Source organism: Gambusia affinis, linkage group LG06 (genome assembly GCF_019740435.1).
Source record: "Gambusia affinis linkage group LG06, SWU_Gaff_1.0, whole genome shotgun sequence".
NCBI classification, from domain to species: Eukaryota; Metazoa; Chordata; class Actinopteri; order Cyprinodontiformes; family Poeciliidae; genus Gambusia; species Gambusia affinis.
Window position 1 is genome coordinate 23,298,226 of NC_057873.1, and position 22,523 is coordinate 23,320,748.

Below are 22,523 nucleotides of genomic sequence, written 5' to 3' on the forward strand. Positions count from 1 at the left end.
TAATCCAGCTGTTCTGTGAAGGCCTCAGAGGATTGTTGGAGAACATTAGCAGACAAACAGCATCACAAAGTCCAAGGAACACAGCAAACAGATCAGAGGTAAAGTTGTGGAGGCATTTAAAGCAGAGTTAGGTTATACAACAATATCCTCAGCTTTGAACATCTACCTAAACCCAACTACAATTTGATTCTGCCCCAGCTGATTCACAAAGAGACATGGGTGAAAGGTAGCGATGGATCCAAAACGTCTTGGAGCTGTAATGACTGTCAAAGATCATTCTACAAAACACTGACGTATCTTTCATAACCACTGAAGTCTATTCATACATTCATTAGATTTCTCAATAATTGAAAACAAATCTTGTGGGAATTCTACAAGATCCACTTCCACAGACATACCTCTCTAAACATACAGCCACTGCCAGACTTATCTCTCACTTAGTGTAACCAAAATATAAATGATGTAAGTACTTTGAGAGCGATGCAATCTTCTCGTTGTTTCAAGCACAAACTTCCTGTGTGTTCTGGTGCTTGATGGCCTGGGACAGGTGCTGGCTGGAAGGCCGCATGCCGTCCCACTTAGTTGCTTCGTCACGTCTGGTATAAATAGCTTTACCGAAAGCAACGCAGTTGCATCCCAACAGAGGGGAGGGATCACCTAGTCCTCATAAGAGACCGGACCTCACTCATTGAGTGTGCAGACAGCGTAGCTTACATGTAAGCCGCACGCTTCAGACATGGGCACGCATGGATCCAAGACAAAGAAACAAGTGCAGGTCCTCCTGCTGGGCCTGGACGGCTCGGGAAAGACCACCCTGCTCTACAAGCTCAAGCACAACGAGAGCGTCGTCACGGTTCCGACTGTGGGATTCAACGTGGAGATGCTGGAGACGGACAGGGGCAGCCCAGGACTTACGGTGTGGGACGTCGGGGGCCAGAGGAAGATGAGGCCCCACTGGAAGCATCACTTCCTGGACACAGCTGGGCTGGTGTTTGTGGTGGACAGCGGGGATGTGAAGCGACTGGACGAGGCCCACAAGGAGCTGCACCGGGTAATGGGACCAGTGAACTTTTGTCCGCTCACTTTTGGCGTTTAACACCTAATTATTTCATTAATGTGTGAATACATTTAAGCTATTTAGTAGGTCAGTAGTGCTGCTTTTTTTTTTACCATTCATTTGTTGTTTATGCAACAAGTTTTAATTCTTAACGACTAAAATGAGAAAATGTTAGTTTTTGAGTGTAAAATCCTAAATATGAGATGAATCAGTGAATCTTTTTCTAAACTATGTTAATGCACAGTGATGAATCAGTCTCATAATCAAACAGAAATTAGTCTGAAGGGTGGCTTTTTTTTTTTTTTTTTACTAATGCTTTCAATGAAATCACAAATAAAAAACCAAGATTTTACATATTTCTCGGGATTTAAGATCCATTTAGGATTACATTTAGAATGACCGGCCTTCAAATAATAATAAAGAATTGTTTTTATTAATTAAATTAATTTCTATTTACTAATTATTTAAATAATTACAAATAAGCACTTATTGTAATTCTACTTGGCAAACTATACTTACAAGTCAAAAGTGAGAGTTTGTGAAAGAGAATTTAAAAAAAGATTTATGAGGAGTTTACAATCTCTTAAAAGCTTAAAGAAGTGGGTTTTATGAGTTACAAGTTATATTATGTTAATTTGAAGAAAGAAAGAAGGTGAAGGATTTCAGTATTGAAATAAACTTTGAACCATCAGTTTTCATCAGAATAACCAGAAGTGGTAAAAGTAGAAACAGTGCTTCTCTGGATTAGATTAAAATATTTACGTTTCCTGAAACAATTAGTTTTTCCGCATCAATGTTCTCTCACGTTAGTCCCTCTCTCTGATGAAAGGACAGCCATGCAGGTGTGGAGAAAAAAAAATATTCAAAACAAACATTGTTGAAGAACAACTCAACACAAAATAAGACAAATGTGATCAGACTGTCACTCTCTGGTTCTTTGTGTTACTATCTCAAAATTTATAAAAGCTCCTTAACAGCTAGAGCTTTCCGGTGAGGAGTCATTAGGGGGGACTGATCAGCCAATCAGAGACAGACCTGGAAAAACAACGAACAGCCAATGAAAAGGATAAAATCAGTTTATATCTTTTTTCTGTTCTAAACACATAAAATGAGATAAGTTATAGCAGAATATTGACATCTATTGACAAGCATTCATGTCAGGTCAAAAATATTAACATGTTGGAGATTCAGGGAGACTAACTGCCAGGGGCGCCATATAGGGGTGAAAGGTTATGACAATTCCAAGGGCCCCTGACCGACAAGGGGCCCTCTGCAATTTTTTCCCCCTCATAGAAATAAAAATAAAATAGGGCCCTGTCAATAACAAATGAATCATAGTGTTTTCTAAAATTGCTTTTGGTAGTAAAAATTCAATGTTACTCCTCCCAGACCAAAAAGCACACATCCATATTTGCCCTGAACCCCCCTTGATCTGCATGAAATGGTTCGTTCCTGCTTGGAGAGCTTGACAGTGACGTGTTCAGCAGCACTAGGTGGAAGACAAGAACAACTGTGGCGGTTACTATGCTGCTAAGAAATTAATAAAATCAGGTTTTTAAAAAAAAAAATAGAGATATGGAGAGAAAAAAAGGTAAGAGTGTCAATCTGTAACCCCGTTTTTCTCCGAGAGGTGGGTAGACTGTGTGAGATTATCAACCATTTAGCATAGTTAGCTTAGCTACTGACTACTGTTTGCCTCCATTTCACTAGCATTTAATGAATTAAGGAAAGAAATTACCAAGATATTAATATATTTAACTTGTCCCTGTACCTTTTACCACTTAACAACAGATGAGTCAGTCAGTCAGCAGCAGCAGCTCTAACCTACGTCCCTCCTGACCCGTCCTCTCCTGAGTGAAATTAAAGCTGCAGTATGTAACTTTTATAAAAATCTTTTTTTTTTTTTTTTTTACATATTTGTTAAAACTGTCATTATATTGTGACAGTATGGTATGAGAGATAATCTGGGAAAAATCTATTTCCTCTTCCTTCTCAAAGTGCTAGAAACTGTCACCAGTCAGTGCAGGATAGTTTTAGTGCTGTCAATCACAATCTCATGTGGTGCTGCTCATCCTTCTTCCCCCTCGCTCTGTGCTAGGCTGCAGCTAGCATAGCTTGTTGTGAATGCTCAGTCTAGTTAGCATAGCTACAAATGACAGTAGATAAACATTTTTCCTGTAATGATAAGTTGTTTCTCTACCATTAGCACAATTAGCAGTGAGTGAATGAGGTTGCAGGAGGAGGCTCCTGCTTCTGATTGGTTGTTTTGGTCGGAATGTTGCAGTACTTTAGCCAGTAATAGTAGTTTAGGAAGGAGGTGGAGGAGATTGATAGTATTCACAGATTATCTGTCTCGTAACAAACTGTCATGACATGGTGACAGTTTTAACAAATACGGAGAAAACATATTTTTTATTAAAGTTATATTCTGCAGCGTGAACAAAATGCAACTACATAGCATTTTTTTTAGAAATCTGGATTGCTTCATGTATATTTTGCATGTTGCCTATGACTGTTGCTGCTGGGGAGAGACCTTTCAGTAAGCTAAAACTAGTAGAAAAATTTAAGCAACCTACTTGCATGAAGTATGTGGACTGTTGCATGTAAAATTCATGAGCAATAAATATTGTGCTAGTTATCAGTAATGGACCAAAGAAAGCAAAGCAGTCGCAAGCCTTTAAAATTGGAACAATTTTAATGGGTCAGATAGACTCAAAAAATTGTAATAGCAGCTGCGTGGGGAGGGGAGGTAAATTTTCTGTTATGGGGCCCAAGATTCCTGGCGGCGCCTCTGCTAACTGCACAGGTGAGAAGTTGTGACTGGATTTAAAAGATTCAGCAAAGGATCTGGAAACAATTCTTCTTGTTTGTACTACAAAGAATAGAAATATATCTCATAAGTGGTTGGATTTTTAAAAAATTTGTATTTTACGTCACAATAATGGTGCATTCTCCTTTACATTTTAGATCTTGAGAAACCACAGCCTAAAAGGAGTTCCCCTTGTGATTCTGGCCAACAAACAGGACCTTCCAGGAGCTCTGAGCCCAGAAACGCTCTGCCAGAAACTGGACCTGAGGAGAGTGTGCGAAGGCAGAGCGTGGTTCATCCAGCCCTGTTCGGCCACCATGGGTGTTGGTCTTGAAGAAGGTTTCAGAAGGATGGTCTATCTAATGAAAAACCCACTGAGACAGACACAAGAGGACATTATGGTGAAGATGAGGTCAAAAGGAGTTTCACAGTAATCAAAAAAGCTGTGGTCTGTGGCGGCTGATGGTTTTTATGCCTTTTTTTTAACAAAATGTTTTAGGTTTCTAATTGCTTTACTGTGCTTGTCATTTGTAAATGGCGATGGACATTAGTTATTCTGCATGGACCAACATTTCATTGTGGTGCAGCCACAATGTGTTCAGCTGTGGAATATAAAACACAAGGATTTTGGGTTATTTGATTTGAGAAAAACTGTGATTAAAAACGTTCGTTGTTGTTTATTTCAGTTCTATTTACGCCAAGGAAATGCTTTGTAACCTCAGTTTTGTATAGTAACTACATCAATCAATAAAGATTTAAGTACATACTTTTGCTGATTTTTATTAAGTTGGTGATTAGACTCAACACACAATATGTAATTTAGTGTTAATGTGTCCTTATGATGTCAGTAGATTGGATAAGAAGACCAAAAAATTTGGACAACTTCCATATAACTTTCACTTTTGAGCTACTAAAATAAATAGACTTTTTAATTTTATTTCAATTGAATGCACGTGATTGTTTTCTGAAGTATTGGGGTGTTTAAATGTTATTTTTTTATATATTAATAGATATTGCGTAGGTATTGCCTGAGTGAGTAAGGTGTGGCGCTCCCACCACCCAGACGTGAGTGGAGAGGCCAATGAGAGTGAGGGGGATTTCCCCACCCTTCCTCTACGCCAGAGCGAGGCTGCCCTCCACCACCCGGCATTCCCAGTATGCACCGCGGACAGCAGCAGTAGAAAATAGTCAGCTAACGAAAGGCTACGAAAAGAGAACCAGAAAAGAGGGTAGCTCACCAGCTAAATTCAAGAGCCTAACTCTATCCAACGTTACCCAGAAGCGCTAACATGGCTGACAACGAGAAACTGGACAACCAGCGGCTGAAGAATTTCAAGAATAAGGGCCGAGATTTGGAGGTAAAAGTTGTCCCGCTGATAGGAGTCTGCGCTAACGGTCGGCGCTGCCGCCGCCAACGCTGCTGAGTTCACGGCCAGCGTTCGCCTCTCTACTCCGCTGTGACGTCGTTTCTAATTCCCACTCATCGGGGAACTCTGGTGCCAGAACCCGGTCGGGGCCTTCACTTATAACCCAGTGGAGACGGCTGGCCTCGCCGTGGAGGTCTCCCCGCTTGGGTTTTTGGTTTCGTTACCCCAGCAGACCGCGCTGCTTGTTAAACATGTCAGAAAAGCCTCCGCTGGGTGAGCTAGGCCCGCTGGGGGCATGCTAGCTCAACTGAAGCATATCATTTCCCGATTCCTTTTTGCTCGGTGTCAAATGTAACCCATATAATTAAAAGTATATTTAGTCAATTGAAATGTTTAATCTACTGGAATATAAATATTCCCCTTATAGTTTTGTTAACATGGCAGTAGATCAACGTCATTTTAGCACTGCAGCAGGCTAACCTGCTTAGCTTGGTAGTAGCTGCAGTTCCACCCATCCCCCGTCCCGATAATCAAAAACAATGGCGGAAACCAGTTAGCGTTTTAGCTACCCTGTTACGTTGCTGTAAAGTCGGTGTAAATAATTACGTTTTGACTACCCGTTTAAATTGCGTGTGCTTAAATCCCAAATATCTACTTTTTTCAGTTGGAATGATTGACAGATGAAAGCTAAACATGCTAGCTGCTGTCGGATCAATACATAGCCAGGTGATTTACAGTCAGCTCGGTGCGTCAGGGTCTCACGGAGCTCCGGTGGGTGTCGATATTCGTTCAGATCGGCTCACTGGTGGTGTGTATGATTCCGTAATACTCATACATCCTGTTTGACAACTGCTTTCTGTCAGTGAGACGGGCCTCAGGGGTCATGTCGTCTTTTAGCGTGGTAACAACTATACATTGAGGTATGTAAATGCTGAACACACCCTTTATCTCTAAAGTAGCACCTGGTCACCAACCAAAACTGTATCTGCTCATTTAAATGCCATTAAATTTATAAGTGTCCCTGTGTTTAGACACACGTGACTAATTTTAATTCTGACTCCAAGTGAAACACCAGATCAATTATCATTGTTCTGAAATTCGCACAACTTGCATTAAAACAGGTCCCATTCATATTCAGAAATGATGTCAGCAAATAATGAAATACAGTCTTCTCATATGTAGATTAAAATTCAATACCCACACCCCTAATCAGTGCAGGCCATTTTGGTTTAAAATGTAGTTTAGTGAAAAATCATCGTGATTAATGATTTAATCAGCATTTCAGTTGATTAAATCATTTCCATCATTGACTTTGAGGCAAATTATTCTCCAGTGGAGGCATGTGGATGGTATGTTGTGCTGAGCAAACTGTTGGCAGTGCTAGAAAGGAACAATTCTTTAAACGTGAAGAAACATCTTACAGAATCGGTTGAGTGTGAGCGCTTGTCTGTCTGCCACGACCGACTGAAGAAACATGAGACTCAAAATATAGACCTTCATATCCTTCAGGGATGATATCCCAGCTTCACATTAGCATCCTTTTCCACCAAACTTTGTAATAAAATGTGCAACATTATGTTACCGATTTTAGTTAAAGCGGAAAAGCAATACTTTTTTCTAGTTTTGCTATAAACATACTAATTACTACACTTACTGTAATGTTTATGTATTTCGGCACTGATGCATAGAATTAAACAAAAATAAGCAAAATTTTATAATGAACGCTCAAAAGTTATTAATGACAGAGTGACACCAATATACCAAACTGATGCTAGATTGTAAATTAGTCCAGGTATTTGCTTGAGTAGCTAGCCTGCAGCTCACTGCTTACTAGACTTGGTTATTTTATTGATTCACTACACATAAAGTGAAATTTTTAAGCCTTCATTTCTTGTGATTTTTAATGTTTATGCCTGGCAGACAATGAAAATCCAAAGATCCCTGTCAAAAAATTACTGTGAAAAGTAAAGCATATTCATTTCTTAGAAAGTTGAGTGAAAGAAAAAATTGTGGAAGGCAAAGGTGCATCAGCAACAAGAATATTTACAGCTTGGATGATTTTTAATTCAAATCTACTTCATAATTTGGGAGGATTCACAAGGAGACGACATCTACAGAGCCTTAAAGAGACAAATCCCACATGGGCTACAAATGTCATATTCCTCATGCCAATACTGAACCAAAGACAAACATCAGGAGCATTTCTCCCGGGCTGAGGAGAAAAAGAACTGGACTGTTGCTCAGGGGTCCAAAGTTCTGTTTTTAGATGAAAATAAAGTTTGCATTTCTCTGGGCTGCCATCACACCTCAGCAGAACCTCAGGCTGATCGCCTTCATCTCATGCTGCACTGATGCAGTAAATTCATGCAAGCAGAGCCCCATTGAAATAATGAATGCATTGAAGAGAACATACTTTTCAGAAGCCTAACATTTCTGTTTCTAATTTTAGAGTTTTATTTTCTGAAAAGAGTAACAACAGATTTAAAATGTTCCCAATATTCCAATTTTTTGAGCTGTACCCGTAGTTCGCTACAGGAACAGTCAAGGACAGTTCCTGTCACCTTTTTGGTTTCTCTTGCTTCACATGAAGACAACTTTAAACCATAGATACATAAAACTATTAAAAGCCTCACGATACTTTATTTATGTTTGCACTGAGTAAATATTAATTGACAACTGTTGTCAATGTATGTTTTAGACTCTCAGTTTTTGCAGTGGAGTCGTGTCTAAATCACATAAATTCATCTGTTATTGCAGGTGAAAATATTTCTTTCCATGTGAAAATATCCCATCTCCTGGTTTTCATATTTTATTTTACGGTATGCTTAAGTTTCTTGCTTATAAAGCCTAATCTAGCATTAGTCTGGCCCATATACAGTTGGACTTTAGCTTTTAGATGAAAGTACATTTCTGTTTTTATATGGAGATCAAGCTCCCAGAGTCTGCAGGACCAGCAGAGAATCAAAGTAAAATTGTCTTCGGGTAGAGACTCCTACTGAAGCAAACGGTACAAGAGGCCACTTCTGCAAACTGCAATTGGCCAGTGTAATCAGTGAGACTCTGATGTCTGTTTTCATCAAGTGTTTTTCCCAAAGCAACACAATATTCACTACATAATGAAGGTATTTCTGGTATGTATTGGTAAAACATACCAGACTAACCCAAATATAATTCTAGTAAAATAACTTCTAACTGAAGCCAAGTTGCAATAGGTCAGACTGTACATTATGGCTATCGTATGCAGTGTCCAGCTATAGAGTTTAACTTTGCTGTCCGATCAGTGATTTTGTATCATTTTTACTTTTATTGGTTGCTATTTTCTTGTCGCCTAATGTTCATATGTTTTCTACAGACCATGAGACGACAGAGGACCGAGGTAGTGGTGGAGCTCAGAAAGGTAATCTCTTGGTCATATTGTATCATCAATTAAAACTACCCAGTTAGGCAGTTTTCGGTGTCTAATCTGAGACCTTATAAATATTCCAGTGTTTTTATTAAGTTCTTACTCTGTTCCTTTCGCCACAGCACAAAAGAGATGAGCACCTTCTGAAGAGGAGGAACGTTCCCCACGAAGACGTGTGCGAGGACTCTGATGTTGATGGAGATTTCAGATCGGTAGGTTTTTTTTGTTGGTTTTTTTTTTGTCATTTTATTTGTTTCTCTGTTGTCAGTCTGGTCGTCTAAAAATCTAGTCACCATTTTTTATCTTTAATATTTGAATTTGTGCTGCCCATGTGAGGCTTCTTTAATACTTTGAGAATTCATCATTGCTCAGAAATAATCTCAGGAGATTTACCGACGTAATCAAAGTGTAAAGTGCAGCTAACCTCGTCCTTCCTGTTTCATGTTTAAGTTATTCCTTTGTGGACGTTGATAAAGGTCTATAAAAACAGACTGAAATCATAGGTATTAATAATCAGTTTTCCTGTTTTGGGTGTTAAGTTTACCATCAGAACTTGAACTATTCACTGTACACTGTTTTAGGGATTATTTTCACCAAATAGTATTTATTTGTAATGTACAATGTTGTGCAATGTATCAAATTTCTTATCATTTTTGCAGCAGCAAGAGGAATCACAAAGGCAGCAATGTTTAGTCAGCTATAATATTTTAAGTCACATTCATTACTATTGGATGCCAATGGTATATTTGGCCAGATGAAGGGGATTTAGCTGCACAATCAGTACAGATTGAAGTGACTTAGCTGAGTAGTAGGGTAAAGAAGAGCGAGGAAAATGGAGATAATTGTAACAGTTTTTGCTAATTATGTGTCTAATTTCGTACTGTTTTTTTTTTAAATATTGCGCAGCCCTAATTTTGCTCTTGCAATATAAAACTGTCCATGGCCGTATTTCAGAACATGCAGTCGGGGCGAACATCGGAGCGGTCTGTTTTACACACTGAAAATGTCAAGGGGGGGAGGCAGAGATCGATCAGGACTCCCACCTTCAGTAAAGGTCTCTGGGTTTGGTGGCATTGTGGGATTAAAATGTCCACTCAGCTGTCCACTTTAGCATCGTAAAGTAGTTACGGTGCTGAAGGCTGCTTTTGCCAGTATATCAGCAAAAGCCTACTTGGTCAAACTCGATGAACGGCTTTAGAGGGGCCTTGTCCCTGCTGTGGGAATATTGAAAGGCGTCTACAGTAATGCCTGGGTTATTTTTTCTGAGACATTTGTTTTCATTCACAGATCTTTTTTTTTTTCAACAAAAAGTGCAATTTCCCCCCTAATTTGTGCTTTTTGATAAGAAGTGTTCCCTGAATTATGAATTACTTAAGCAGATTTTTCTTTTTCTTTTTTTTTTAACTCAACTGTTTTTATATCTGAAGAATGTCTGATAACGATGATTTTGATATAAACTATGGAAGGGTTCCGCACATCCTTAAAAAGTCTTGAATTTATGCATCTAAAATAAAGACCTTAACATGTCTTAAATTTATTAAAAATCTATGTTTTCCTTAAATACGCCAAATCAAGGTCTTGCATTTTGTCATGGCATTACTATTTAACCTTGTAGGAGTTTTTTGTTTCATGAAACTTTTCTGCCGGGCAAACACTTGAGTCACCTGCAAACTTAATCATTGCATTCTGTGACTCAAGGTGGTTGCGGCTTTGGCTAACAAGCCGCCAGTTAGCTTTTGTAAAGTTTAAATTTAGCGCCTTTTGGCTGGATAATGTTCATTTTCTCCATTGGCTCTCTTCTGTCGTCAACTCGTACAATGCTGTGTTCATTTTGTTCTAAAAGGCTTGTCACTACTACTATAAATTTAAGACACAGGTCTTAAATTTCAATGTTAATGGTCTTAAAAAGGTTGGTGGGTTTACCTGAATCTCTTAGCGCAGTGTCTGTTTGAAGTAATGGTTTCAAACGACCAATTTACACCTGACTTGAGGATGTTTCATTTGCACGCTAACAACCAGTAATATAAAATATTATATCTGTCTTCTGCACATAGTCTGATTTAAGGAGTTCAAACATAATAAGAGTTTAGTGCCCAAACGGGAAACATAACCCCAATAAGTGAACAAGGGTCTCATTTGAATCCTCAGAAAACGTCATATTTCTAGATGAAATCACTGGTGATGTTTGATCATTTTATAGTCATCATCATAATTCCTCAGGAATACTTAACTACCACCAGAAATTAACTGATTTTCAGCAGTATTTCTGCTATATGGTTATAAAGGGAGTAGGTGGAGTAGAAATGGAAACACGTTTGTGTAAAATGGGGATCTGAAAGGATCCTAGAACTCTGTCAGATGGCAGCAACCTGACCTAAAAGAGAGAAGTCGAGGTCAGTGGGTGATAAAGGCTGAGTATCCCCGCAGCCTTAAAAAGTATTAAGTTTATGCATCTAAAATTAAGGCCTTTAAAATGTCTGAAATAAAAATTTTAAAAGTTGACCATACGTTAATCATGATTCTTAAATTTTGTATTGACAGAACTACTTAATCGCGTATATTTTATGTATAGTTTTTTTTCCTCGGTGGACTTTTTCATCAGGCAAACATTTGAATTGCACTAAGACGTCTTGATTTCGTGCTGTGACTCAAGACTGTTGAGGCTACAGCTAACTAGCTGCTAATATAGCCTAGCTATCTTTGTGGGTTTATCATGAGTAAGTGCAAATTTATCACTAGTTGGCTGGAAGAAGTTTGTACATTTCTGTGGAGATATAGGTCTTAAATTAAATTCCTAAGTCTTAAAAAGTCTTAAAATGGACTTGGTAAAACCTGTAGGAACTCTGTAAAAAGGAAGATTAAGGTGCCCTCCATTTGGTGAAGTTTGGTGTAGAAAACATCCGTTGAGGCAAAATGTCAGTGATGTGTTTGTTATGCATCCATCTTGCATACCGCTGTAAAGCACCGCCTGCTACATCATTGGCCGTCTATGCTCCTCATTAGCTTGTAATATGCAAAACATCAAGAGGCCTTCTTTGTTCACTATTTGTCAGTAAACGCACCATCATGACCTTTCAAGCTTCACTCTCATTCTGGTGTTTCATGTTTACCACGTTTTTTGTTTTTTTTACATCTCTTCTGAAGCTAATCTCTGTAATCTTCTTTTGCAGCAAAACACCTCTCTTGAAACAATAGTACAAGTAAGTTGATTTCAATATTTCTGGGTTATTCACTCAGACATTTTTAAACATACAGCAACGTTAGAATATTTTAAAACTCTTCAAATCAATTCAAGTAGGAAATGGTATTGTGTCTTTTAAATCGATGTATTTATGCCTTTTAAATTCAGTCCTGCTCATATAGTTGCTATGTTGACTTGCAGAATGCCACCAGCGATAACCAGGGCATCCAGCTGAGTGCTGTTCAGGCTGCCAGGTAAAGAAACGCAGCTCATGTCTGTTCTACTCTTAGCATATCATTAAATTATTCTTGTACGATTACTCAGTAATATATTTTTACCAAAGTAGTCTGAAAGCTAAATTAAGATATTTCAAGATTTATGTTTCTGTTCAGTTGATGTTTGGTCTAAAAAGTCAGATGTTGCTGATTATAGATAAAAACAAGCAGGACTTTACAGTCAGTTAACTTCACTGATCATCCTGCTGAGGCTTTGTTTGCGATGTAAAAAGAGTTTTTGGTCGACTGTAACGTCTGCCACGCAGGTGTATTTATAAGCTGCTGATTCTGCACTTACACACCATCGCTTTTATTTTCAGCAAGCCTTTTGGTTATGGCTGATTGGCTCTTGTGAAGTGATGTTTCAGTGTTGCAGTCTCAGAGAGTCTGACAGTTTTTCCCAACCAGCAGTCAGACTAATCTGTTTAATGGATGCTGGAAAAGGCCATGCATTTCACTCATGTCGCCCTTTAGAAAGGGAGCGGAAAGCTGCCAAAATTCGTAGTCGGATCAATTTCCTTTACATTTCAGGATCTTTTTTTTTTTCTTTTCTATAACGCTTTTAATTATTTATATTAAAGCTATGCTCTTGATGATTTGGTTTTGTTATATTGAGTTCTAAAAACGGAGCTCATAAACATTGTCTAATAGAACAGATGGGTTTCAGAAATGCTGTTAACTTGGACCACACTGCAAAAACACAAAATCTTACCAAGTAGTTTTAGTCTTGTTTCTACTACAGATATCTTGGTACAATTGAAATGAGACAAAACTAACTTACAGGTAACCTTTTAGAAAAAGTAGAAGCTTGTTTTCAATAAATAATTCCTTAATATTGATTTTTAAAATGTATTACTTCCCCTGGCAGATTATTGCACATAAACAAGACGTTTTACCATGTTATAAAGTGAGCTAATCTGCCAGCAGAACCAGTCACCGTGTCAGAGTGTCTTGTGTTAAAGCAGGGCAAAACATTTGCTAAACCCAAGTTTTCCTGGAAAAGCGATCAACCCTGATGATTTCGGTAGCCGTTTCTCTGTTGTGATGTTTGCTTTCTTAAAAAGTTTTAAAGCGGCTTAAATGCATAAATTTAAGCCGCTTTAAAGCTGTAATTTAATAAAAAAAAAATTTTTTTAATCTTTGACTTGCGCGCAGTCTCAACTTGAGACAGTTGTGATTATCGATAAGTCATCTGCTAATAAACCTTTGCTAGCTAAAGGAAAGCAAGGGCAGAGCTATTTGGCTTTTTTACTCCCATTTTGGATAAATGTTGATCTACTGGCTGGATGACGATCTTCTTCACCATTGGCTCACTTTTCTTACCAACCGAAATTATTTATGTGTTTTCCATTTATTATTTTATTTTTTATTAAGGTTGTGACACGGGTCTTATTTTCCATAATGATCTTACAAAGTCTTGAATGTTATATGGTGAAACCTGTTTGTAATTTCACAGGAAGCTGTTGTCCAGTGACCGTAATCCTCCCATAGATGACCTGATTAAGTCTGGGATCCTTCCCATCCTGGTGCACTGCCTGGACAGAGATGACAAGTAAGCTAGCTGCTTTTCTGTCTTCGCATCCGCCTGCAGTAATGACTCATGCTTTATTTTCCTTCCCTCCAAGTTTGTTTTAATTATAGTCAAAGTTAGCCTCACTCCTTGATCCTGTTCGGTGTTATGCAGATGAGCTGCTTGGATTTCGTCTGACTCATCTGAATAGTTCCGCTGTTACGTAAACGTGTTCTAGTTTTTCCAAAGAAAGTGAGCGACGAATCATCCTGCTGATATTGTTGAACTCTGCTGCCTCGTCCCACCTCATCAATCGGTCCATCTTGTTCCCCTCCAGCCCGTCTCTGCAGTTTGAAGCCGCCTGGGCTCTAACCAACATCGCGTCTGGTACCTCAGAGCAAACCCAAGCTGTGGTTCAGTCCAGTAAGTTCAACTCTGCCACAAAAATCAGATACTTTAATTCTCACGTTGTTTGATTTGTTCGGATGAGCTGCGAGTTCAACAATAGGAACGACCCAGAGAAAGTTTGTCTGTGTTGTTAATTCTCCCAGGGTAGAAGGAAAATCACAGTATTTATACGAATATTTGTAGAAACAGTATAACAGATTTTTTTGTTTTTAAAATTCTGCTAATTACGCTCCAAAAGTGATATCCCAACCATATCTAAAGTACTTGAGAGATTTTTGGGACAGTTGTTGTTTGGAATTTAGGTTTCCAACCAAAAGTGAACAGAAGGTTTATTTTTTAACACTTTGTCGCCCTGAAGCTTTTGACTAAAGGCTGTTTCCATGATTTGTTTTATTTCTAGAAACTGCATAAAAAGTTGATTTTCTGCAGGATCTTATAACCTTCTGTTCAGTCATATTATTTTTAAATCTTTACCTTTTCTTTTTTTGATATGTCCATATTTTCCACACTAATTTTTAAATGAATTCAGTTGCTTCTTAAATATGGACGCAAATAAGTTTTTGCTCCTGAAAATTAAGATGGTACAATTCAGGTTTAGAGAATTGAGGTCAAAACATTATAATTCAAACATCAAGTCTTCAAAAATATCATCCACTATGAGCTTCTTGGTTCTGATAAAATGGAGATTTAATATTTACTTCTAAATCAAACTCCACTTTCTGTATTTGCTGTGAAGTTTACTTTATATAGGTAGAAGTTAAAATTGAGCAAATTTTAACCAAGTGTAAATATCATGGCGTCGCATGAAAGATGAGTTAAAGACGTGGCCATCAAAATCATATGGACTTGGCTTAATTTAAGGGATTTCAGTATAATCTGCAAAGTTATTTATTTTCTGAATTAAGAAACTGCGCGGGCTTTAAAGGGTCTTAATATCTTCTATTGACGTCCTAAAACTTGGCGAAAACCTGAAAAATATGCAGTAATTTTCAAATTATGGCTCATAGATTTGATTCCTGGCCTAATGCAAGGGTTTTGAGTTTCTCTTTGGATACAGAAACCTGCTGCATGGATTAATTTTTTAAAAGAACCTCATCGATTTTTTTACCTGAAGAGTTAAGCTTTTTGGTAAGATGTCACAGTTCTGCAGGTAGCGCTGCGTTAATGATACCGATGGGGTTATTAGTCCTGGATTGGCCTGCGGTTCCGAGTGAATCCAATGGGAAAATCTTATGTTGAAACACTGCAGGTGGCTCGTTTGATAATGATTGCATGTCTAAAGGGGGTTGAGATATACTTGGTTTCATGCAGCCCGCTTGAAGTATTTAACTTGCCAGAAGGCACAAGTACCTCCGAGGTGTGGATGGTAAAGTACCGGCTGTTTTAAGAAGAACTTTCAAAAGACATTGAACCCGACCTGAAGTAGACGTCCGTTTATTAACCGTTTGGTTCTCCTCTGCAGAACTATAAATCTATAAACAAAACGTACGTCTTCTAAAGTGCTACTCCAGATTTTTATTAAGTGTTCTGGATTAAGCTAGGATATACTTTTTGTTTTGGGATGCCTTTGTAAAGGCTTGTGTACTCGGACTTCTGTCTCCATCACAATCTGTTTGTCTTGTGAAGATGCTGTGCCGCTGTTCTTGAGGCTGCTCCACTCTCCCCATCAGAATGTGTGTGAACAGGCCGTCTGGGCCCTGGGAAACATCATCGGTGAGTAACCACCGACTTCATCTTGTTCTATGTTCACAAAGATTATGAAGATTATGATGAGAAAACATTCATTTTATATTCGACAAAGGATGTCAGAAGGTGCAGCGTTTCCAATCCGTTTTTGTTGTGCTTGTGCAAACCAAAGCGACCTGCCTGCATGTTTTCTTTTAAAGCAGTTTGAAAACTCATTGTGGTTCCTGAACATGTATCCAGGTGACGGCCCACAGTGCAGAGACTATGTGATTAGCTTGGGAGTGGTCAAGCCCCTGCTGTCCTTCATCAGCCCCTCCATCCCCATTACCTTCCTCCGCAACGTCACCTGGGTCATGGTCAACCTGTGCCGCCACAAGGACCCCCCACCTCCGATGGAGACGATCCAAGAGGTGTGTGTGTGTGTGTGTATGTGTGTGTGGAGATAAAATATGGATTAGGTCCGAGTGATGTCACTTAAAAATAAAATCTGAGCCTTTTATTTTATACCAAATTTGATTTCTGATTTTAATCAGTTTTTTTTCCCCTCACTCTTTTCTGTAAAAAATATATAAATGACAGAAAATATCTTCAAAATGAGCTTTTATTTCAATCATTCTTTTTTTTTTGAGTCAACTTGAATTTAAAGTTGAAAAACTGTAAAACATCCTTGTCAAACCAAATGGCAGTTTTTGTTCACTGGGTGAACTAACATCACTCTGAACTATGGAGACCCAAGGAATTTATGAATGAGTGAAAATCCAGTTTTTTCCAACAATTAAATCTTCAAAAATGGAAAATTCGATAAATTGATATAACCATTATCACCCAATCTTAGTGTGTATATAGGCACAATTATTTTGCTGCTTGTTATCGGGAAGACATAGTTTTTTGTGGAAGTATTTTTGGAAATATCTATTCTATCTCAGAGATCCTGCAAATGGTGAATATGTTAATTTATGTTGCAAGAACTCCTAACTGGTTCATCTGCAGGTTTCAGTCCTTTAAAAGACACAGCAGCTTCATGTAAAAAGATCGAGTTGTGATTATGATTGGTGACGTTATGATCAAAGCTTTATTTATTCTCAGATCCTGCCTGCTCTCTGTGTGCTGATCCACCACACTGACGTCAGTGTAAGTAACAAATTAGTATCCTTTTAGTATCCTTTTGTTTTTTTGTTTTTTTCCTAAACCATTACAGATCAGAAGAGCAGCAGAGAAAAATCATCTATTTTTTGTTCTTTCCAGATCTTGGTGGATACCGTCTGGGCTCTGTCTTACCTGACGGATGCTGGGAACGAGCAGATCCAAATGGTCATCGACTCTGGCATCGTTCCTCACCTGGTACCCCTGCTCAGTCATCATGAAGTTAAAGTTCAGGTATGAAGAAGAACCAAGACAGTTTAGAGTATAACATGTACCAGTCCTGGCCCCTGCTGCTGCCTGGAACGTTGATTGATGATGAACGTTCTACATCCTACATCAGTGTAGGATGTAGTCAAAAGACGTTCACCTCTAAGCCTTTCCGTGACTCTTCCAGTCTCTCAGCGACCTGCTGATGACACTCTAAACTCAGTAATGGCCACTTTCTGTTGATCTCATGATGTCAAAATGTGAACAGCATGATGAGGAGGATTGTTTGAACAGCAAGTTGGGCAAAAAGCACTGAGCAGTTGGACGTAGGCATTCGGGAGTTTAGAGAAGGTCACATTAAGTTCACCTGTAAAGGTCATTTGAGGTTTATTCTAAAATATTGCCTACATTTTATGAATAGTGTATATCATAATTTAGTTCTTCCAGCGATAGTTCTGAACAGTAATTTCTGCTTCTTGACAAACTTTGTAGCAACTTTACTTCTCTTCTTACTGAACTTCTTCCACACCTCCTCATCCTGTAACTTTGTGTTTTCCGTTTCCTCTCCACATTCAGACCGCTGCGCTGAGGGCCGTCGGTAACATAGTGACCGGGACAGACGAGCAGACGCAGGTGGTCCTCAACTGCGACGCCCTCAGCCACTTCCCATCGCTCCTCACTCACCCCAAAGAAAAGATCAACAAGGTAAAAACATGTCTCATTTTCACGCCACACACACACACACACAGACACACACCAACAATCTTTGGGAAAACTCCACCTTTGGTATGGAAGTGATGAAATCTGAGACTTTGTGCAGGTGTGATTGTCATGTGTGAGAGGTTAGGGAGTAGTAATAGATAATAGATAGCCAGTAGACTCGGCAGCAGGAACTTCCGTGAGGATGAAGACTGAAGAAGACCGTCCACTGTAGTCAGTGACAGATCGGGGTGGGTGGGGTTTAGCTGTGTGTGTGTGTGTCAGAGTGAATGTGTGTCTCACGGGTCGGAGGAGTAAAGGGTGCAGAGTAATCTCTGCTGATATCGGAGTGCATCTGAGACCAGTCATTAAAAAAACGAGGCCTCGTTTGTGACTGGACGATGATTAGAGCCTCAAATCACCCCCTCCCCACCCACAAGCACACTCGTCTCAACCAGGGGTCAACTCATCCGGGTTGACCTCTGGGTTCTGATCCAACTCACAAACACTTTTTATAAGTTTTTGTCTTTTTCTGCAAGCCTTCGAACAGTTTAACTTTAGATGTAGCATGTGATCCATCAGGATTTATTCCTGTATTTGAACTCCCTGTCCTGTAGGAGGCAGTGTGGTTCCTGTCCAACATCACAGCAGGCAACCAGCAACAGGTGCAGGCTGTCATTGATGCAAAGCTGGTTCCCATGATCATCCACCTGCTTGACAAGGTGCGGACCGTTTGCTTTGTTGTTCTGAAGACGATTGAAAGTAAAATATGATGCTTATATTGGATCTATTCATTTCAGGGTGACTTTGGGACCCAGAAAGAAGCAGCCTGGGCCATCAGTAACCTGACGATAAGTGGGAGGAAAGATCAGGTAAAATATTGTTGCTCATGTTAATTCTTGTCCCTGTTTTTGTTTTTTTATTTTTTTTTACAAAAAAATGAAGCTTGTTTGACACCCCTGGTGTGTCTCTGTTGAGTAAAAGAAAAGTTATTTTTGCAGAAAACAGCTCACATACATTCATTCTGTAATTTAAGCAGTTTTATCAATTAACTTTGATTATAGCTTGCAGTTTTTCTCAGAAAATGTGAATGCTTTGTACCAATAAAAAATAATTTAGATGAAGAAATCTTACGTTATGGCCTATATCAGGGGTTGTCACTCATTTTAAGATCATGCATGTCTTCAAAGGCCCAGTTGTGGCAGAATGAAACTATCTATTAACAAACTTCAAATATTATAGGTTTATCTGCATAAAAATCTTTTAAAAAAATGCAATTCTGAGAATGAAGTCATATGATTGACTTTATTTTCATGTTGTGACTTGTCGTAATTTTATAACTTCGTTCTCTTATTACTGCAACTTTATTCTCGACTTTATTTTTGTACGACTTTATTCTTGTAATATTCCGACTTTATTTTTGTAATTTGATTTATTTTTTCTTAGTATGGCCCATGTACTCTCTAGAATCAAGATGGCAACTAAAGTATTTATGGATTGCTGGATGTGACACATGTGGTCTACGCAATCACATGGAGGACTGACTGACACGCTTGGGTCAAAGCTGAAAAAGCTACTCCAGAATACTAATTTTGTACATATTAATGCAAAGTTGAGTGGAAGGAAAACATATACACCCAATCGTGTTAACTAAACATTTTTAGATGCACCTGTGTGTTTGAAAAAGTCAGTAAGTATTGTAGTTGCCCATAATACACGTTGAAAGTGAATATAAATGAGTTCTTCGCTTACAAAGACTTATTTCTCGTCTGAAATGTGTCGTCCCACAGGTGGCCCACCTCATAGAGATGCAGGTGATCCCTCCGTTCTGCAACCTGCTCACAGTTAAGGACGCTCAGGTCGTGCAGGTTGTACTCGACGGCCTCAGTAACATCCTGAAAATGGCCGACGACGAGGCGGAAACTATCGCCAATCTCATTGAGGAGTGTGGAGGTACGTTCTGCCGCCGCCGCCGCCTCAGTATGGCTTTTGTTTTTATTTTAAACGTGGGATCACCTTTGATCTTTATGTTCCGCAGGCCTAGAAAAAATTGAGCTCCTGCAAAATCATGAAAATGAAGATATCTACAAACTGGCGTATGAAATAATAGACCAGTACTTCTCATCCGATGATGTAAGTGACACAAGCGTTGTTGTTTTTTTGATTGGTTGCTTCATTTTGGATTTTTCTCGCTGCTGACGCTCCGTTTCTCTGTTCAGATTGACGAAGACACCAGCCTGGTCCCAGACGCCATCCAAGGCGGGACTTTCGGCTTCAATGCAGCCAACGTGCCAGCCAAGGGGTTCCAGTTCTAGACGTCACCCCAGGGGGTCATTCTGGAGTTTTGTTCGCGATGCAGCACCCTGTTCAACATAAACCAATTAGGAGAGAAAGAGCGAGAGAGAGCGAGTGTGAGAAATTCGATCCATTGTGCTTGGCTCGTGGGATCCATGGCTGCATCTTATCTGAGAGAGAAAAATATGTGGATTTCATTTGGCATTCCAGGGGGAAACCAGCCCAAATGAAGTTTGAGATGGCGAGTGGATGCGAGTGAGAATGAGTGGCTACATGTTGCAAAAACAAAAAAAAAAAGAATAAAAAAACAGTGGGGAAAAAAATCTAAAAGAAGCAAAACATCGACAGCGTTGAGAAGACACGCTGACGTAACTTCTGTGTTTATTGGAGCCGCCGTCGACTTCTGGGAAATCTTCAAAACGACAGAAAGAAAAGAAAAAAACCTTGGATGTGGATGGGAACCGTGGACATTAACAAATAGGAAATCAAGACATCTTGAAATATCTCGAGAAAAAAGCAGAAGCGAATATAATTATGAACAGAGATGAAACCTAAATCATCACAATTCTGCAATTCCCCCCATTTGCCACGAGAGGGCGCCGCCTAGCCCCACCCCAACCAACTGGCCACGTTTATCAGACAGAGTGTGAATGGACTCATTGTGTATGAATGTCTGGACTCAGCGCAGAGGAGCCAGGTTCATCTCCTCTAACGAGAACGCCCTCTGATTGGGCGACCATCCTCAAGCCCCTCCCACTCCGCTTCCCCTCACCCGCCTCTCCTCGAATGGGCGGGGCCAGGAGTCCGACTGAACGTATCGCGTGTGCGAGAAAATGGACGGATGAGGTGTGTGTGTGTGTGTGTGTGCGCGCGCGTGCGTGTGGCTGCGGTGTGTGACTGGGAAAGTGCGCGTGTCTGGATGAGAGCGCATGCGGAGGCGGGAAAAGGACACAAACAAAACGACGACATCTTGAAGAGAAACGCAACAACGCAGTAACGCAAAGGTCGCAGGAAACATAATTTCTGCCTTCTGAACGAGGCCGATCCTCAAAGAACTTTGGAAAATGGAAGAAAAAAAAAATCATCACAAAGATTAATATTTTTTTTGTTCAGAATTATTATTTAGTATTAATTGACACTGGACATTGTTTCTGGGAAGCGTGGAGGAGCAGCAGCAGTGCATCGAATCAAGATGCTTATGGGCTTTTCTTTTTGCCTCTAGTGTGTTCCTTTTTTTTTTATCATCTTTTTATTTTAATTATTTTATTTTTTTTTTTTTACTTTTCTGCTTTTAGTCCCACCGCTTTTCTGTAAAGGTGAATGACGACGACCGTCTAATTCCCTCCTTCCACCTGAACACCAGACGTGAGCTTGATGCTGTGAACCAACCAGATCCTCCTGTAACCGCCTCACCTTTTGTTCATTTCGCAGCGTAGATCACTGCTTCGGAGCGCTGCTGCCACAGCTTTTGAGCACCGCCACGGGAGAACAAATCGATGGCCACGTCTCGTAGGATTGTGAATCATAACCCTTGCATGTACTTAGCACAGTTATTTTTAGGGTAATTTTAGTTTCCTTAGGCTGTGAATACAGTGAAATTTTCATTTTGAGTAATACTGTGCTTAAATGTGACATGTGTCCCTTATGCCCCCCCCTCCACCCCCATGTCCCGCCCTCCTTTCTGCTCACTATTGTCAAATTTACTAAGTAATCTGTATGGTTTTGCACATGTACTGCAAAGTGAGGCCTGGGTGAGTGTTGGTGGGCTCCGACCCGCCGCCGACCCCTTTACATTATGCATCACTCAGCCACAGTCTTTGTTGTCTTTCTAAAGTGATCTAATTATACTTTTTAGTGCTATTTGAGAATAGAATTACTTTATTTCAGGAGCAGCAGTTGACGAATCTGCTGATGTGTCTCAGTTTGATTTAGAGGGGACTTAACCTCGCTCCTCTCAAAAGGTCAAAGGTGTCCCATGTGTCAGACTGGAGCTGTTCAAGACGGGTTTACCTGAGTAATAAATAAACCCATGAACAAGTTTGCTGTAACTTAAGTACCTTGCAGAGTCCACTCCCTTTACCCCTTTTTGCTCTTCTACAAGCTAAATGTACAAGCTTAACCTCTTCTGTTTATTTTTTTGTTTTTTTTTGGTTTTGTTTTATTTTTTTGTTAACTTCAAACACTGTAGTAATGATTATACATTGTGCTCATAAATCTTCTGTTGAACATAGGGGTAATATTTTTTTTTGTTTTTTGCAGCATTCCTTGTTAGCAGAGTGGTTTCAAATCTTAAAATTATGACCTGAAAGAATGGAGAAAGCCTAAAAACCTTTTTTTTTCCCAGGGAGAAATGAAGGTTAAAGGACAGGTTGTCTTCATGAAAATAAATAGTGAAACCCAAACTGAGAGAATGAGTGTGTGTGTATATGTGTGTGTGTGTGCGCGCGCTCTGTTTGTGAAAAATCTAAATTAATCTCGTTCCA

At 39.4% G+C, this 22,523-nt stretch overlaps 2 protein-coding genes across 2 annotated transcripts; both read left to right on the top strand.

The window, feature by feature from the left end:
* Nucleotides 1–653: 653 nt before the first annotated feature.
* On the top strand, nt 654–4,630 carry LOC122832132 (ADP-ribosylation factor-like protein 14). Its single transcript, XM_044118597.1, has 2 exons — nt 654–1,051; nt 4,025–4,630. Exons 1-2 carry the CDS (start codon nt 737–739, stop codon nt 4,298–4,300), a joined length of 591 nt encoding a protein of 196 aa, XP_043974532.1. The 5' UTR covers nt 654–736; the 3' UTR covers nt 4,301–4,630.
* Nucleotides 4,631–4,896: 266 nt separating this feature from the next.
* kpna4 (karyopherin alpha 4 (importin alpha 3)) lies at nt 4,897–22,451 on the top strand. The gene is made up of 17 exons (XM_044120734.1): nt 4,897–5,224; nt 8,586–8,630; nt 8,759–8,848; nt 11,807–11,836; nt 12,019–12,071; nt 13,549–13,644; nt 13,940–14,025; nt 15,637–15,723; nt 15,937–16,106; nt 16,783–16,827; nt 16,942–17,073; nt 17,623–17,751; nt 18,363–18,467; nt 18,546–18,617; nt 19,536–19,698; nt 19,784–19,878; nt 19,965–22,451. The coding sequence occupies exons 1-17, from the start codon at nt 5,156–5,158 to the stop codon at nt 20,058–20,060; spliced, it is 1,563 nt and encodes a 520-aa protein (XP_043976669.1). The 5' UTR covers nt 4,897–5,155; the 3' UTR covers nt 20,061–22,451.
* Nucleotides 22,452–22,523: the final 72 nt, after the last annotated feature.